Source organism: Budorcas taxicolor, chromosome 12 (genome assembly GCF_023091745.1).
Source record: "Budorcas taxicolor isolate Tak-1 chromosome 12, Takin1.1, whole genome shotgun sequence".
NCBI classification, from domain to species: Eukaryota; Metazoa; Chordata; class Mammalia; order Artiodactyla; family Bovidae; genus Budorcas; species Budorcas taxicolor.
In genome coordinates this window covers 76,814,716-76,833,821 of record NC_068921.1, presented here as the reverse complement: position 1 = coordinate 76,833,821, position 19,106 = coordinate 76,814,716, and the positions used below count along the sequence as shown (strand labels likewise).

At 39.4% G+C, this 19,106-nt stretch overlaps 1 protein-coding gene across 4 annotated transcripts in view; it reads right to left on the bottom strand.

The window, feature by feature from the left end:
• CLYBL (citramalyl-CoA lyase) overlaps positions 1 to 19,106 on the bottom strand; it is a 227,865-nt gene that overhangs the window by 21,081 nt on the left and 187,678 nt on the right. For all 4 annotated transcript variants that reach the window (XM_052650086.1, XM_052650088.1, XM_052650087.1 and 1 more), the window contains exons 3-7: positions 14,765 to 14,953; positions 10,733 to 10,834; positions 8,939 to 9,032; positions 7,420 to 7,587; positions 2,653 to 2,777 (exon numbers count right to left, since the gene is read on the bottom strand). In XM_052650086.1, the coding sequence (XP_052506046.1) occupies positions 2,653 to 2,777; positions 7,420 to 7,587; positions 8,939 to 9,032; positions 10,733 to 10,834; positions 14,765 to 14,953 (678 nt within the window). The remainder of the gene's footprint in view (positions 1 to 2,652; positions 2,778 to 7,419; positions 7,588 to 8,938; positions 9,033 to 10,732; positions 10,835 to 14,764; positions 14,954 to 19,106) is intronic.

Below are 19,106 nucleotides of genomic sequence, written 5' to 3'. Positions count from 1 at the left end.
ATTATTACTACTATAGAAAATACAAATGACTCAGCACTAACCATGAACTTAAGCTATACCTTTCGTCTTAGGGCAAAGTATAGTTTAAGATAGGAGCAGGAAGTAGAGAAAAGCAATGATACATAATTTTGCCTTCTTGGGTCATTTCTACTTGAAAGCATTACTTGAATGAAATTTTCATCAAAGGGTGAAAAAAAACATCTTTTAGAAATTTTAAGTATCTCCCTAGGACACAAACCATCAGCTTCCCATTCGTTGAGTCACCTGTGCTTTGGACAAAATATCCGAGGGTTTATGTTTTCATCAGTGGGTCACATTTGAAATAAAACAGATTAGATGTTTGTTGGAAGCAGTAGTTTATACAACTGAGCGACCTATTTATACTAAATCTTTACAAACAGAACCTACATTATTTAAACCCCAAGACCCCTCAAGACCCAGAGTCACCTACCTGGCAGACCCAATTTTTGTGACCAGTCAATTTATAGGCAAAGCGAAAGAAACATGCGAACTGGATAAAATAACCATATGTCCCCACTGGAAGCCCCATTACTTGAGTCATTTAAACCTTGCTGGACAAAGCACCAGGAGAATTTGCTGTAGGAAACAAACCTACACGAATGAGGCAGGGAAGAAATGACCTAATAGTAAATCTCCCTTCTGCTCTAATTTCTATGGTTCTGTGTTAAGAAAGGCTGTGCTACCACAATGTTGTGAAAGCTTATGCCTAAACAAGAGGGCATTTCTTATTTAAAAACAAAAACAAAAAAAAACCCCAACAGTTCATAATTTAACACATAAGTTGCCATCATCAAAAGGCAAGGACACTTTAGGGCAATTTTCCCTGGGAACGGCACTTTCATGATACAATGGAAAAGTGTTGCTTTTCCCTTCATTCAAGAACTTAAATGCCAGTAAAAGAGTGTATCTCTAGTTTGAATTTTGTTTGCTGGCTACTGAAACTTAGGGAAGCCTCTCCCACACCACTAGCTGCTTATAATACCAGTGGCATCCTTTGATTTTATTCAATGTGAAACCCAGTGTAGACAGTTAAGGGAGGCATTGTTGGCCCAGAATGGAAGTCTACTTGGTCTGTGTTTTGATGGTGCCCATCCTATCTCAGTTTATGTCAGGAGGAAGTACTTAATCAGGTGCATATCCTTAGCTGGAATAAGGTACATACTGAGGTAGAGAACATTTAGTCAGTGTGTGCACAGGCAAGCAGGCAGGAGAGGGCAGTGAATGGAGTTATTTTGCATACATAAATGTAAAAGTACATGGCTCTTCTCTCTAGATAAATATATTTATTCATGGAGGAACTGAATTGGGGGGGTCAAGATACAGAAAAAATATTTTTATGAACTGCAATTTTTTTATGGTTATTATTGATTTCAAACGAAAGGTTGCTATTTATCCTGAAATTGGTATAAGCCCTGATTTGGATGTTCCTAGTGTCACATTTTCTGCCTTTTGATTTTAAGTGCAAGTTTGTGCATAGAGGAGCCTACAAGTATATGAGGGCAAGCATGCGTGCATGGTTGGGATTGAAGGCAGGTAATGAGAGAGAGGGAGTGACCCATTTAATATTGTTACCTAGTTTTGAAAATCTTCGGATTTTTAGGTGTTTTTACTCCAATGAAAAGTATAAGCCACACGTTTCACACTGATGTCACCGGTTCACCACTGAAAATCAACTTTGTTCTTTTTTTTGGTCGGCGGAGGTTACTGGTTAACATTTAGAAACTTTATAATGTTTCAACACTTTCTCTCCTGAGTAGTTTTGCATCCTAGGCATCAAAACTTCACTCTTTATGTAAGTAACAAGGCTGAGTTTAGATATAGCCTCTAGGATAGATTTATAAAGGCAACTTTCCTCCCATCCCCTTAAAAAGAGGCAAACGGTATTATTGCAAATAACCTTTAAGATAATTAACTGACAATGCTGCAACTAGCATAAAATCTTCCTTCGGGCGACACCTCATTTAAGTGTTACTGGCACAAAGTGGAGACAGATTGTGCATCACCACTGCAATATTTACACAGCAGAAACCCACAGAGCAGGAAACGCGAGGCTCAGTGATGCACTAAATTACGAACAACCGTACTCCAGTGTTAATTTGCTTTCCATTCGATCCAAATCTCAGGTCCAGAAATTGGTACTAACACACAGACAACCTCCCACTCTTAATGACTAAACCGGAGGAGATTTTTGTACTCCCCCCCCCAAATTAAAATAACTTGAAATTTATTTCTTCTCTCCCCAAGAATCATTTGATCAAACTGTGTTTATTTCATTACAACTTGCTCTCATTTTGATCTAAAATTATTTTCATATGAATGCCGCATTGGGGTCTGTAGAGTAAAACTAAACAGACTTCTATTTTCTCAAAGGCTGCCAGTATAAGTTTATGAAAAGAATAAAATGGGAAACTTGGGAGCCAGTGAGTGAAATATTTAGGAACGAGCAACAAATTTACCTTAAATGAATTTCTCACTGATGAATGATGTCCCCGTCTAAGCCCACACAAATCCTCCTCCCCCAAATAGGAGTTTTTTTAGAACCACGCAAACAATATATATTTTTTCATTCTTCTCCACAGTATTTTAAACATGAGTTTCACCCACCGTTTCGGGACATTTTAACACGTTTACCTTTCCTAATTGTTGATGTTCTTTAAAAGCAGCAATCAGTTCTTCAGCCCACTTAATTTTTTCAGCAGAAGGAGAAAACTGCTCCTGGACCACCGCAATTTGGTTCGGGTGTATCACCTGCTTACCTACGAGAAGATTAATAACACCGGAAGCACAAAACAACAAACAGATGTTCAAACAAAATGTCTCAGCCGCGCCAGGCTCCCGAATGCCTGCCTTACAGACTGTATGTAAAATAACTCATTCTGTTCAGAACTTTTTAAAAAGAAAATGACCACAATCAGGCAGGCCTTTCCAGAACACCACAGAAGAACAAATACAACAAAGGCAGTAATTGTGTTTTGGATGCTATAGAAATGTCACCTTAGTGCAGAAAATCTCTCATTTTTAGTTACAGGTGGATTGACTGCTTTGGCTGGACCTTTAAAGGATAATGTCTGCAAATTAGAACAATTATTTTGAATTAAAGTAGAAAAAATTACATGTTAATTCTTTCCAATTCTGTAAGTTGTCTTTGGCTTTTTCTGTACCATTATTCCACCTTCCATGATTTCTTTTAAAAGCGGCCTGTCGGTTTTCATAGAGCTTACGGAAGCAGGTGTTATAACTACATTAATATCAAATGGTGTCTTACAATAATACATTTAATTTTCATTGTTTCAGATGAATATGGTGCATCTTGTCTAACCACTAATAGAAAATTGGATTTCAATTAAAAAATTTTATCCAGTATAGTAAAAAAGAAAGCAGAGTTGAACACTGAGGGTCTCTAGATTACCACATTTTAAAATGTTTAAATAAAAAAAATACAAAATGTTTTTCTAACAACAACAAAAAAAAAAGCCCCAGATTTTCCCTTTCTGCTTATGGAATGAAGATTGGATATTTCTCCTTTATACAGATTATTAGACACTGCAGAAGAAATCTTATTTCTACAGCAATAGCTTTAAAAAAACTTTAAGAACCTTAAATAAAAATATTACATAATAGTCACAGGATTCTATGAAATCATGCAGTCATTAAAAAAAAATTTAATAATCAGGGAAGAATGAAATCTAATCAGGTCATTAATAAAGTACAACATAATTTAATGTTGTAATAATGATGAGATTATATTTTATTATATGATAAAATTATAGACATATTTGGTTCTTTAAAAATGAATGTATGCTTAATGATAATTTACTCTGCCAAGTATATTTGCTGGCATATCAATTTGCTTTGCTTTTGAAATAGCTGTTTTAAGTACAAATTATATCCTTGATGTTTTATAAAAGTCCATTCCTGTTACGGTCATTATTCTGTCGAATAGGAAAAAGAACAAAGTTTCTAAGAAAAATTTTTTTTATCATTTCATGAAAAAGAGTTTAAGTGAATAAATATAACAATATCTTGTCTTCAGAGTGGCTTAATTAAAACATCCTCACATTGTTGTTTCATTCTTATCTGAGAGCATACTAATAAAACATTAAAATCCTATATAAATTTCTGGGAACAAATAACATCAGCGATGACAAACGAGTTTTTTCAATATCAGATACTGAAATCATATTTAAGTAACCTAACAGTTGTTACAATGTGATCAATAAAGGATGTCAGTCTGGTCGTCATTGTGTACTAATTGTTGGTCCTGAATTTTATAATTTATGTTCACAACTTACACTGTTGGGTAAAAAGCCAGATTTCATGGGAACTTCTTGGTACAGATACCATAAATTGAGAAGCAAAACTTAAACTATTTACAATGCTGTGAAACTAATGGAGGCTTTCAAGTAGCCATATTTTGGTAATGAGGCTAAATTTTAAGATATGTGTTAAGTTTTAGAAATTTATGAACCTCCATATGTGAAGTTATCTTTCATTGATCTTCTATATCCCAACAACTGAATGGCAGACTTTAATGCCATGTGGGAGTGAAGCAAATATTTTATACAGAAGAGTTGTTATTGACAAGTTACTGAGAGGGTGCAAAATTGGAAGACATTAAAATTTATGACCATGAAATCCTTTTTACAGTACCACTTGATATATCGTGCTTTAAATCAATACCTGTCAAGTCTTTTAGGTAACTGTATGATGGTGTCATTTTTGTCTTCTACAAAAGACTGCAAAAAAGAAGAAAACCCATAGTGCTTCATATTTATAATCTTTCTTCTCAGCATGTAGTACTGGAATAACTGTGATGCCTAAGTCAGCTGTTAAAGCTTTATTCCAAGATTTATTTTTGGATTCTTTTTATAAAAATAATTCCTAAAGTTAATAGTCATTTATATAGCTAATGCATTGATTTAAAATCAATCTACATGGATTGTGGCCCTGTGAAACAATGATTACAGAAGAGAAACTGTAACCTGCTGTCTGAGGCATGGTTACGTGTCACAAAAGTACAACTCATTAAAAAAAAAATCTAATTTTTTAAAGCCTGGAAAATTCTTATAGCATAGATCCTTATCAGTGTTATAGATAACACAATACTTCATTGAATTTTAAAACTTTCAGTCTTTTGCTTCAAATAGGGTACGCAGTTCTCTTTTCCTGCCCTCCCTCCTTCCTTCCCCTTTTCTTCCTTCTTTCCTTTTCTCCCTTTTTGTGCAAAGCTCAAAGTATGGCAATTACATGACAAATAATTAGGACAAACAGATCATGAGTGGTGTAAAATGCTCATTAAAGCATTCGTTGTTTTAAAATACTACCAATAATCTCCTATCTTATTATCAGACCAATCACCTTTTATTGGTGTATAGAAATAACGTTGGGACAAGAAAGACCTTTCTTTCTAAAAATTGTAAGATGGCTCTGAAGTTTAGCTTCCTACTTCCCTGACTTGTTCCCTTGAATGTATAATGGGCACTGTACCCTCCCTACCTCCCCCTCCCTTCTACTTCCATTTTTGTGTGTGTGATTTAATACTCCCTGTTGTTGAGAAACAATGGTGCCAAGTCTGTAAGCTCCTCACACTGAGTTGGGCACAGTCTGGAAATTTAAATCTGATTTGAAATAACTTGTCTGCTACGATCAAATTAGGGACCAATTTAATTCAGTCCTCTCTCTTGGAGAAACTCGCAAACTCTCTTACAAGTTCTGGAGCAAACACTTACCCTAGAGGAAGCAGAGGACACCCAGGTTATCCTGAGTGATGATCAGAGAGGCCCCATCAATTCAGTGCTTTCTTTTTTTTTTTAATTGTATTAGTGCCCATTTCAGAGTAACATCTGGCTGCTTGGCAGCCAGTGCCACATAGTTTAGACCAACAACATCAGGGTCTATTAGACAGATTTCATGGAGTCTTTCTCCAACTTTTCCATTTGGGTCACATCCTAAGAGGTCATTGGAAAGAGGCAGGTGTCACAGGTACAGAGCAAGGACAATCAATGCCAGGAACTCTTTTCTTCTGGGTCACTATTAAATGTAGGGGCGATTCATTTATTAATAGTTCAGATGATTGAGAAATTCTCTATAACAGACATCTTATTCATTTAGCAGATGTGGGGGAATCACATTTTTAACTCTTTGTGTTAAAAACACCAACACATAATTTTTGTTTTATTTAGACTGAAAGATCTCTGGTCAGGCACCTTGCCTATATTATGCACTCTGTCAAATGCAGAGTGTTGGCATTACTCCTGCTGCCACAGTTAAAGCAAATAATGATGCTCTTTTAAATAAAAAGTCCCCCTGAAACCCTAAAAAAATTAATAAAAACACAAATGCAAAGGTCAGGGCTTTATTTAATTCTCCTATAACACTAACATTGTTTCTTCAGTCTTTCCATTTTACTTTGGGTTAAATTATCATCCATTAAGGTATCTTTTATATTGAAGGTCATTTTATGAAATGTTTCAGTCACCTCTACGCAAACACATTTCGAAAACATTTACAAAAATAATACCATGGATGCTTGTCTCTCTTATTTTTGGGGGGTGCATTTCTGATCACAATATTCTTAGAACTTGCAGCAGAAGAACAAATAATAATAAAAGAGATTATGGTGCTTTTTACCCACAGTTGTGTGTGTGTGTGTGTGCAACTGCAGACATGTTTGTGTATAGAATCCTATTGTGGTTTTTAAAAAAATAGATTCTTGTTGCAAAAATACAATTTTCGGTTGCTCCCTGGGCTCCTGGGTATGAGTGACTGGGCACACCAATCAACAGATATCTATCTGCCTGCGCTCCGGGCCCGGATTTCAAGGACCCGCTGATCTTAATGCCAGCCGACGCCCGTAGGTGTCACCCGGTGCACAGACGCTCACTGGGTGGTGGGAGGGAAAGGAGGGACTTGAAGTGGCAGAAAAATAAAAAGCTGGTTATTAGTTAAAAAAAAAAAAAACAAAGAAAATATCACTAGATGTTTTTCAGAAATAAATTAATATTTTGGATATTTGAGTACTTTTTTTTTCCTATCCATCAACTCAAATTCTTAAGGCAGTTCACTCAGAAACACTGCTTATAATGGCCTTGCTTTTCCCCTCACATCAGCAAAAACTGCAGAAGAATTATTATTAAGAGGACAGAAAAAACTGGTAGGTATTATCAGGAGAAACTAAAATGAGTGCTTTGTTTTTTGACTTGCAGAGCCAAAGACAGATATTACCCTTTGTCTGGCAGGTTCTTGTTCTGGATAACTTTTTCATGTTTCAAACAGTGGGATAAGTATATGAGTCACCTGGCTACATTAAATACACCCAGTTCCTGGTTACATTTCTATTTTTCTGGAAAGTTTGCATAATCTAGATACTGCTTTTTAGGGTATTATCGAGAATCGTACCAGTAAATCCCATTGCAGCTCCTTCTCTCGACTGCCTGAGGAGCCCCTCTTCATCCCGGAAGTCGATGTACACCAGATCTATGGCCTGTAGACCGAAGGCCTTTGCTACAACAATAATCTTTTGTCGAGCGTAGAGGATATCTTGGGTTTCCTTGCTACTTGTTGCACCTGAAGTGTTGACAGAGAAAGCAGATGTTAACTTTGGAAACTGGACCTTGACCTAATATTACAAAAACTCAAGTGTGTAAAGACTTCTGTGTCTACCTGGGGATTTCACCCTAGGGAAAGGATGATGCAAATAAAAAAGAAGAGAGGGTTCTGCGTAGGCAGAGTTAACTCTCACTTGTCTTTTTATCGTGCAAAGCTCTTTTCAAGTAATTACTTGCACATGCATTAAGAGAAGGCCCCTCCCCTATCTCGCAAACTAGACACAAATGACTCAATAGGTCACAAAGGACTCCTGGTGTATTCTTTTCCTTCTTGCCATTGCTCAGAAAGTGTCACTCCAAAAAAAAAAAAAAGAAAGTGTCACTCCAAAGTCAGCACTATACAAGGTGGCCAAATAGCTGTGCGTGGAAATAGTTAACTCCTTTCGCTGAGCACAGAATTCGGGTACTGTGGCTGCAATGCTGTGTCATAACCGAGGTTCTGAGCCAAATACAGCAGCTTTGGGGTGTGGATGGGGAACTGGGGGAAACGAAAGGACACTGGTTTTGAGGGAGGCAGAAAGTGTCCACTGAGCTGTTGTATACATAAAAGTCTCCTGGAAAGAGTGGTATTAAAATAAGTTCCTTTCTTTCCCCCCAGGAAGGGGGACGAAGTGTCACTGTTTATATCTGGACCATGACACTGCTTAGGGAATGCTCCAGTTTTCAGGTCACTGGGACTGGGGTTTTGAAAATGCTTTGTGGCTGAGGCCCCTTTTCTAGACACACTCACAGCCTCTAGTGATACATCTACCCAGACCAAAGACATAGTGTGCCCAGGGGAGGAGGAAGATCAGTGAAAACCAGCATACTATCTCAATAAATATTTTATAATAAAGGAGCTCAGAAATATATTTAGAAATATATTTGGGTGGATTTGAGATCTACGTTAAATATTTACATACTACATTCAGTGTAGAAAATGATTCATTAAAGCAATGTGAAATTGCCTTAAATTTGTGTTACAAGTCTAGACAGCCCTCAGACTAATGGGAAAACAGCATGTTTAAACAACAGAGAAGTTGTTCACATAATGTACTTATTATGAAAAATAAGTAGACGTCATATAGACCTGAACACGTCTGAGGCTACGACAAGCTTTTTATTAGTTATTTTATAAATGAATGGAAGTGTTGATGTAGGGTTCTGGAAGCAGGACAGCTATGAGGTGCCCTAAATTATCCGGAAGTGTTGCCCATGGTCATGGTTGGCAAATTGATGTTGCCATGTAAATGCCCATTCTTGAAGGGGCAAAGGAAAAATATATACACATAAACACAGCAGGAATGAGAGGAGAAACATGTCTTTGACACCTATGCTGGCTCGAAAGTCTTCTCCTCCAAAAACTACAGCATCTAGAAAAAGACCCACTTGAGGCCCGTTCATTACTGCTTCTTCACACACTGCCTGTAAAAGAACAGAACAGAACCATACACACACACATTAGAGAGAAGCAGCATGGTATATTTCAGAAACAGAAAGATGCAACTCCTAACACCGTTTGGCTGAAAGCTATCCCGAAAATGCAGCCCCAATTCACCCCTTTCAAAAGTACTTAATATTGTCCAATGTAAGTTATGTTGCATATATTAGCTTTGCTTAATGGATTATATTAATATAGTTGTAAATATGTTATTAATATTGATATAATGTTCACATTTTAGTTCATCCAATCTTTAGAGAAACTTTCAAGTTCACTCATTTTGATGGTACTAGAAGTTACTTCTGTTTCTTCCAAAATTTGTTTCTGCTTTAGGAGACCTTCCAACAATGAACATAAAGGCTCAGGAGAAAAGGAAAGAATTTAAAAATCAAACTAATTGGATTATTTGCACTGGGATCAAGATTTCTCAGTAAATGGTCTCAGGATTAAAAACAAACAATACAGAACTCTACAACTCCAGAAGAGAAAATAAAAACGCAGTAAGTCATCCAAGATGTATTAATAAGCATGGACATTTCTTGGTGAAAATAAAGATGAACAGCGGTCATCTTAGACACAACTGTGACTCTGGAAAGGTGGAGAGTCAGCATGCTAATATATGTGGGTGGGGAAGACATGAGGAACGGGTGAGAGCACTGTTGATCAATTTCAGGGGCTGTGAGCGCTTCTAAGTATATTATGAATAAAATGGCAAGTCAGTGCTTCAAATGAAATCACTGTACGAATCTAGCTGCGTCTAGGAAATATGCATCGATCATATTCTCAGAATTCTAGGGCAGGCTGGAAGAACTTGTGGTTCCTGGTGTAAACGTGCTGATGCAGCTCCCCAAGCATCTGCACTCTGCCCCTCCTGCACGGGCCAGCAGGTCTCCAAGTTTCCTCTCCGAGCACTGGTTCGCATATTACCTCCCCAGTATAGCTGGACTTTCTCTTTTTGTTTTTAGGTATTTCCCCTCTCCTGCCCTCTGAGATGGGGTGCTACAGTGATGTTTACAGGTCAGATGGAATGTGAATGAAGCATATTTTGGATAACAACTTAGATGGCCACTGATCAACAGGAAGAAACAAGCTGGCTATGAATTTGTTAAGGCACATAGTTCAGTGCGATCATACAATGGTGAAAAACCTTGTATGTACATTAGGAAGTATTTTACGTTCTAATGTGGCAAGTTAAAATAACACAGAACAAATTAGTATGTACACTAACTCAAAAACAGTAATCTCGGCTATTAGACATTATAGTTAATGTTGCTACAAACAGGCCTGAAAATTTCCCAGTAGATGGCAATTGTCACAAAAGAATAATTGAAAGTTAATTCATAAGGGTGACATATGTTCATGTAAACTTACTCTATAAATGAAATAATTCACAGCAAAAATTTACAGTGATTAATTAAAATTAATGCCAGGGATATATAAATGTTTCATTTAAATATCTAGGACTAGGAAGTTTTTTCTTGCTACTTAGCCAGTTTCTTTGTTTTCTAAGATGCTCACAACCTGGTTTTTGGTTGTTACGGATAACACATGGTGCTCAAGGTTTACTGTGCTTTATAAATCTTTCTAGAAAAATATTTTAAGCAGATGTCAAGACTGAAAACCAAAGTTCTTTTCAGGTAATAAATAAAATACTGACTTATTAGCCACATTATGGATTTCTTACCTTAAAATTGAGCAAACCCATTGCAGTTTCCACAAAAGGGATTAAATTCATAGGTTGTTCAAGTTTTCGGTCTTTTAAGTAGAATGAAAATTTGTCTGTAAACTAAAATAAAAAGAGTCATAGGTGACTAGTGGGGGCAAAAATGTACAGTCGTTGAACTCTAGAATAGAAGTAGTATTTAAGTCTTTGACCTGAGGAGGTAATACATAAAAGAATTTTAAAGAAGAAAAAAAACAGAGGAAAGACTAAGGAAAAAAGGTAATAAAGTTTCCACCAAATGAAATAGTAAAACCCCAAACAGTATCACTTTTTTTTTCCTGAAGGAACAATTTGAGGCCTAGGAGTTAGAGACAGAAGGAGAGATTCTTGAGTTTAAATACTTTCCTTGAAAACATATTTACGTAAGACCCCTCGCCTCCATTTCGTTCAGTGCAAGTGGCAGGCCCCTAAAACAATGAAGGCTTGCTCTACCTGCCATTCTGGTTTCGTTTCCGACCCAGAAGGACATCAATGTGACTGTTCAGCAGCCTTCTACGTGGAATCCATATTATTCATTATAGCGACATTACCCTTTGTTCTGAGGTTTTTCTCCATAATTTTTTAGCTTACCTAGGAAGACCTTAAAAAGGAAGTTTAATTCTTTGAAGACCAAAGCTCGCCAATTTTTTCCATGAGACCAGTTCACAGCTAGCTCTGTGCTGTCAGTGGGGTAGCCCAAATTCCAAAATCTATCATCTGGAAACATACAAAAGCTCTCACACAGATCTCCCCCCACCCCTTTCAAAGGGGAAAAAAAAACCCCACCACACTCTAAATTGTAAATCTATTATGTCCATCTAGATCTAATAAGATGTGGGGAGATAAAAACACACACATACACACACACACACACACACACAGGTACGATAAAGATATTTTTGTAAATAAAGATAAAAACATATATATCCATTTTAAATTTAAGGAATATTCAGCCACTAATGGATATCAAAGGAAAAGGGAATTTTAATCATCTCTCCATTCAGTCTCAGTTGGGTAAATCATATCTAAGAGATTTGCATAAATATAAACCATCAAAGACTTTTCATCTTCAAAGGGGGTTTCAAGACCCTATAAGCTTTGTACTGTAATCATCGCAGGTCACCGCCCTGCAGGAACAGGGCTGCTATGGCAACATAAAAAAACTAATGCTTAAGGCTTAGCATAATATTCTGACTAATAGAAAGGAAACTCATTTTAAAAGCTGGCAGCCTATTTACCAGAAGCAGGATTAGAGGTGTTATTTCCCCTTTTAGCTGCCCCCTCCTTGCCTATGCAGCGTCCCTCCCCACCACAACCACCAAAAAAAATCTAATCACTGGGATCTTTAAAAAGCTTTTGAGCAATTTGCAGTAACTTTACAATTAGGCTAAAATAAATCACAGCTTTCAGTAATGAAGAATTATTCCCAGTTGCACCCACTGCCCCTCCCTTCCTCGACACCATCATCATCACCTCCTTAGCAACTTTACAAGGGAAGGAATAACTCAACCAAAATAGCAAGGAGGAAGCGAAGGCTACAATTTCAGGGGACAAACATATAGTATTACACAAAAATGGAAAGAAAACATAATTTATGTCACATTGAAGCTAGAAAACGGGTGATAAAATATTAGTGGCTTTGGGGTTACCTGTGCGGCCAAAAAAAAATTTTTTTTCTTGTTAAAAAAAAAAAAACAAAAACCTTGAAACGTCACTTGTCCCATTCTTGGTGATAATAGTTATAACTACAAAACCCGTAAAAAACTGGATAAATCTTTTACAACCCCTTCCCTGGTTCCTAGTGAGAAAATTCTCTAATGCCTTTTGTTTTTAAGCCAGGAGGGGCATTTAAAAATTAAATATTCTAGCCCATCCTCCTCCTCCTCCTCCTCCCCTTCTTTCTTAAAAAATTGCATTAAGTACTAACACAAAAGGTAACTAGTGGAGAAGTTTCAATTAATTTTTTCAAAAGGAGACGATTAAATGTTTCCGGCCTGGTAAAGTGTTCATTTCAGCGAGGTGGAGGGGACTGGGGGGGTTGTGTCGGGGGAGGGAAAAAAGGGGGACGATCACAAAGAGATTGGGGAGGAGATGAAGTAGCCGGGCTCAGCAATTCTTTCAATTCCAGTGCACACCCAATAGTGTGCTGGAAGAATGCACCCCGTTCGGGATTTGTGGGAGAATTGTCCCACCACAAAGGAGGCAGAGTCACGCTTGTTATAGTCCAATAAGCCGTGCCAGTCAAACAAGAACCCACACTAGCGACAAAAGGCCAGTAAGAGATTCTCACACAAAAGAAAACAAGGAAGCCCATCTTTCAGTTGTGCATCAGGCTCTGGGTTTTATGCTTCACATAAATACAAACGGAGAGCAAAAAATAAACAGCCCCAAAGACTTCTGTTAACTAGAAATCCTATTTAGATTTCGGTACTTTCCTCACAAGCCAGGGATTTAAAACAGCGAACAGAGGCTGTGGCCGAAGGCTGGGGTGAGCCCTCCCCTCTCAAATGAGGGGTAATAACAGTGATAAATAGGCATTAACTCAGAATCCAAAAGGGAACAGTGACTTCAGATTCCATTTCAATCAACCTAGGACACGTCCAGATCAGTCAGACCTGGAGGATGTGAACCCCCTCTCACCAGCACCTCCCAGCTGCTGGGGGGTGACCTGGCCCAGGAGAACTCTAGTTTGGAAAGTAAACGGGGGCCCTTGAATGGAGGTCTTCAAGAAGACGCCTCACGGAACTGTCCAACAGAAAAATAATGGCAGCTGTGTATGTCATTCTAAACTTTGCAGTAGCTGCATTAAAAGAGAAGGATGAAACAGGTGAGTTTCATTTTAATAAGAGTTTTATTCACCCCAGTGTGTCTGAAATATTATCATTTCAACATGTCATCAACATTAAAAATTATTGAGATGATTTACATTCTCTTTTTTGCAGGGGGGTGGGTGTGTGGGGAGGGTGCTGTGAGGTCTTCGAAGTCCCGGGTGTATTTTACACTTACAGCACATCTCAGTCTGGACTGGCCACACTTCAAGTGCTTCTACCCACGTGTGGCAGGCAGCCACGGCACTGGAAAGCACAAAGCTGACACAGCTGTGAGGGCTGAAAAGGTGAGCTGTGTCTGGGTGTCATGTCTAAGACTCAGTTGTAGCCACCACCTTAGAGGTCACCTCGGACATGGCATCAAAAAGCTGTCCACACGCCCTTACCACGCCTCCAGCATCCGGGTGCCATGGGCACCCCCTCTGCCCCCGACTGGCACAATGTAACCACCCTATATTCAGCAGGGATCTGCAGCATCACAGTGACCCCTAAATAAAGTCTAGCCCCACCCAACCCCCCAACCCAGGTCCTGTTTTAACAATGAAAACAATCATAGTATAATTAGGCCCATTTCAAAGTTTTCTTAAGTAATTTGACATGCCAGGGTTTTATTGGCTGAAAAGTCTGTCATGAAACAAACACACCTGTCAGCAATTTAAAAAGGATGAACTAGGGAACTGTTCAGGAAATAATATCTGTGCTAATTAAAACCACTAGTTAAAAGCTTCCTGTCTCTTCCTCCAGTTGCCCTAAGGAGTGACCTTTTCCTCTCCTCCTTTAGGTTCATTTTTTTCCTTTGCAGTTAATGTGCTTTCACCATCCACGATGACTTCAAATCAATCTGCCTAAGAGCCATGCACATCTCTACTCTTCCAGGAGGAGGGGTAGGGCCTAGCTGTCTCTAGTCCCGGGTAAGCTGGTTTCCAGGGTTGCTCTAGGGGAAGCTGTTCTGTCTAAACCACATATCTGTGCAGGCAGCAGAAGCATCATTTCAAGTGTAGAGTGTTTCCTGTTGAACACTTAGGGCAAAGCCAGGTTCTCCTTGGATGCAGGATATGGTCTTTTCGGTTCCTTTTTCTTGATTCCATTCTCCTCTGCTCTGTGTATGCATTTGGATGCATTTGAAGCATCCAAACCCTTCCTTTCTGCCAGTCTTTAATTAAAGCAAAGTGTACGAGCTACTCACCCAGTGGATTTCTTCAGGACCTTCGACCTTTGGGAGCATGAGGCTGGAAGGAAGGACCCGAGACTGCAGGATGGCCTCCAGGTCTTCTTCGGCCAGACCACTGGACACCGAGTTGATCCTCACACACTTTTCAGTTGGGCCCAGGTCAAAGTCTTCAAGAGTTTTTACTATTCTCAATCTAGCTTCATCCTATAAGTGTAGATAAAATGTATCTCCTTAGCTTATGTGCCATTGAGGGGAAACACAATCAAACCATCCATGAAATTCTTATGTGGGTTGAGAGTCTGAGCACCATTACAGTGCCTACTATAGCCACCAAGTAAATGATGTTTGAAATGACAGGCAAGTGATTGATTTCCAGACTTTATTAAAGTTGACTACAGCAGAGATGAGAGCCATTGTCATGCATGCTGGCAAAACTCTAAATATTTAACAGTAGGCTCATCTTGCTCATTAGGGCTTCCCTGGCGGCTCAGCGGTAAAGAAACTGCCTGCAAAACAGAAGACGCAGGAGACGTAGGTTCGATCTCTAGGTCAAGAAGATCCCCTGGAGGCAGGCATGGCAACCTACTCTAGTATTCTTGCTGGGGAAATTCCATGAACAGAGAAGCCTGGCGAGCTATGGTCCATGGGGTCTCGAAGTGTTGCACATGACTGAAGTGACTGAGCCTGTATGCAGGCACTTGCTCATTAGCATTACTTTTCCACTGGAAAGATAAAATAATTACTAGGTCACATTTATTGAGCATTTACTAAGCACTAGGCATGGTACCAAGTGCTCTACCTGCATTTTCTTATTTAATAAATACAAGAAACTAGATAACTTATGGACAAATGGTAGTCTTGACTGCCAGCATATTCACATTAGGGAAAAAATAAGGTTTTGTTTTTCTCTATCTACAGGCTTAATGCTTTTTATTCACTTAAAAATTATTTTGCAACTGTGTTGAATCTTGACATTCAATTAGGAAGGTGCTCACAGGAAAATGACACTCCCCGCTACAAAAAAGCTCCAACTTCTTCACATGGAAGGCAATAATATCACCAAGAAGAAATCCCTTCATGACGCGGGAGACAAATACATTTTTTTCCCCCTTTGATTTGACAGGCTTTGCTCCACAGTTAAGTAAAGCTGAAAGGTTGAAAATCTGCTTCAGTATTTGAATTGTCCCCAGAAAAACTGTACGAAATTAAACATGTTATTTACTGACTTTAAGTTGGGGGTGATGAAGGTGGGGAAGGGGGTGGGGAGAGAGGAGTGCATTGAGGGCGTCGGGGCTGAAATCAAGAGGAAGAAAGCACTTGGGGTCATTACTTCCTGCCAATTTCAGTTTCAAAAACAAATTCCTCCCACTTGCCAACAGCCCTCAACAAATTCTCATTGTCAGAATGAACACTTATCAAAAGTAGTTTCATTTGAGAAGGGTTTTTATGATACTAATAAAACTTTAAAGCTTCTCACTGCTGATGAATGTAGCTTGGGGAAAAAAAAGTCTTAACAATATACGGCCATTTGAACAGCCATAGTTATCTAGGAAAATCACAAACCAAAGCGGAGAGAAAAAAACAATTATTTGAGCCAATACTGAGTCAAAGTCCAATCAAGAAGACCAGCCAGGACAGTAGATTTAAACCAGACGGATATAGGTCTGAGACTGGGTGGAAGCAGGGAAGACCTCCAAACGTGGTCTGAGTTAAACAGTGTGAGGAAACGCTTAGGGTTGTCAGCTCGGAAGCAGAGTCCAAGGGAGCAGTTTAAGATGGCTTCATGCAGTCCTGATTTACTGAGCTCTGACTGCTAATAATTAGGCCGAGCTTAGACGAGAGCTCGTACTAGCTACTGTGGGGGAGGATGCAGCCGCAGTGGCTGGGCTCCACCACGCTGTGGGCTGTTCTGCAGGGACAGAATGTTCCCACTTGCTCTACTGTGCCCTCTTGCTACAATCACTGAATAAGAAAATCCTGATGGTGAAGAGCAGAAGTCAACTCACTAGGATGGTTCCCAGGCTGTCTATGACTGTCGGGAGAAACGATGCCTGCGTGTATTTAGATCCACGGCCTCAGAGAACTCAAGATGTGCTAATGCTCCATGAAGCCTGGTGCAGCTGTAGAACTCAGGGTGGCTCCAGCTCAGAAACGTTTCAACTTCCAGGTTTTCCAAGCGCAGGTTGGGTGTGGAAAGGGTCTCCTGAGACAGAGTGAATGGAAAATGGAAGGGAACTAACCAGATTGTTCAGGCTGTAGTGCGTTTCATTTATTTGTTTATCGCTGTTTTTTTTAACTTTTTATTTTGTATCAGGCTATAGCTGATTAACAAACACTGTTGTGATAGTTTCAGGTGAATTGCAAAGGGACTCAGCTGTATATATACGTTTGATCCATTCTCCCGCAAACTCCGCTCCCATCCAGGCTGCCACATAACAGTGAGCAGAGTTCCCTGTGCTGTACAGCAGGTCCCTGTTGGTGATTCATTTCAAATATAGCACTGTGTACATGTCCATCCCAAACTCCCTAACTATCCCTTCCCCCTTTCCTTCCTTCCGGCAACCATAAATTCATTCTCTAAGTCTGTGAGTTTCTTTCTGTTTTGTAAGTTCATTTGTATCTTTGCTTTTTAGATTTCACATGGACCTAGAGAGTGTCATACTGAGTGAAGTGAATCAGACAGAGAGGGAGAAACATCACATGAAGTGCAAATCTGAATCATCACTGCCATCCTCCCAGTTTAATCTGCACGTGTAAGATCCCCGGCAACATCCGCTTCCTAAATCGTTACTGTTGGGGTCAAACAAAATCTGACCTCTAAGCTGTTCAGTCGTTTCACTTGGATTTGAAGGGGACTGTTTGTTCAAAGCTCATGTTCTAAACCTGTCTGTGATTTTTATCTAAAGTCAGATTGCCATGGTTTCAGCACATTCTGGTTTACTTAGTAAAATTCGGCCCTTGTGAAATTGGCTGCAAACGAAGTACCCCATTCCAATTTTAGGCATAATCTGATTAGTACTTTTCATGCTATAATAATGAGCAGTGAATACTCAGCATTTTATTAAACTCCCCCCCCCCCCCCCTTTCTGGCTCAGAATTCAAACCAAGCTCTTTCCAGTTCATCATTCTATACCTTTCCAAAAAAAGATGCTCGCTTTGGAGGTATTTTGCCACACAACACCCTTATTAACAGGCTGTTGCTTGTGACAATTTACATAAACCAAGTGTGCATCCCTCTGCTATGTATCCTAAAATATCCAACAACTTCCCTGAATTTACACCAACCAACAAGCATGTGGATTTTTTTTTCTTTTTGGTATTTTAATGGTGAAATATGTTACTGTGCTAGCAAACACACCCATGCCATCTGTTGGGTGAGAGGAAGGCAGTTTCTAGGAACAATTAGGTTTAGCTCTGGGTGTTTAGCTAGAGAGAGCCACAGTCCAGCAGTTGTGAAAAGAAGGAAATTCTGTCCGCGCTATTCTCTCTCCCTTTATCTCCAACGCAGACCTTACCTCTTGCTTCTGGCTCTCTTACAGCTCTTTCATCTCCATCACCTCACTCCCTTTATGCTTTCATCCTCTTTCCCTCTCTTTCTCCTGTTTGGCCCTGACCATCCTTCCAAGTTCCATCTCATTAGGGGGATTAGTAAGTCTTGGCCTGGCAGACAGCACCTTCTCGAAAGGGCTATATGGATGATCTGCTGAGATTACTGGGAGGTAAGTGGTCCCTGGAGAAAGGAAGAAAAGGAAATGGAGGCAAAAAGAGGCCACTAAGAAATGAAATTTTTGGCGGGCTGGGGGCCTGGGGGCAAGGGTGGAGGGGGTCTTACATTCTGGTAACAAAACAGGTCTTCCAAAATAAGGTTTAGTAGGAGCTGCATTCTAAATGTGTGAACACTGCAGCACGGCCTTGGCCAGCATTTCTCAATGTAGGATAAACTTGTCCTTCTAAATCCTGACAATCTGAAAAGAAGGAGTAATGAATTTAAGGCCTTGCTCAACAATTACATTAGGTTTTTGCAGAGAGTTAATTAGCATCGTGTATTTGGAGTAGGTCTGATTCCAGAGGTAGGGTCTGCAAAGGTCACAGAGCAAGTTGGCACAGGTCAGAATGTTCGCAGGCCCCGGGTCTAAAAGGTGATGTTACCAAAGTTCCCACATTGCAATCGATATTTCGTGCCATGGGCTGCTCAGTGCAGTGGACCAGGGGCTAATAAACTTGTCCTTATACATAAGCCACCAGATTATGTGACTCTGTCTGGGCCGGGAACCAAGGCGTGCTATGATTTCAGAGACCGGGTTCTTATCACCTGGGGAAGAGAGACACACTCTGCTGACGTAAGAAAGCGAATAAA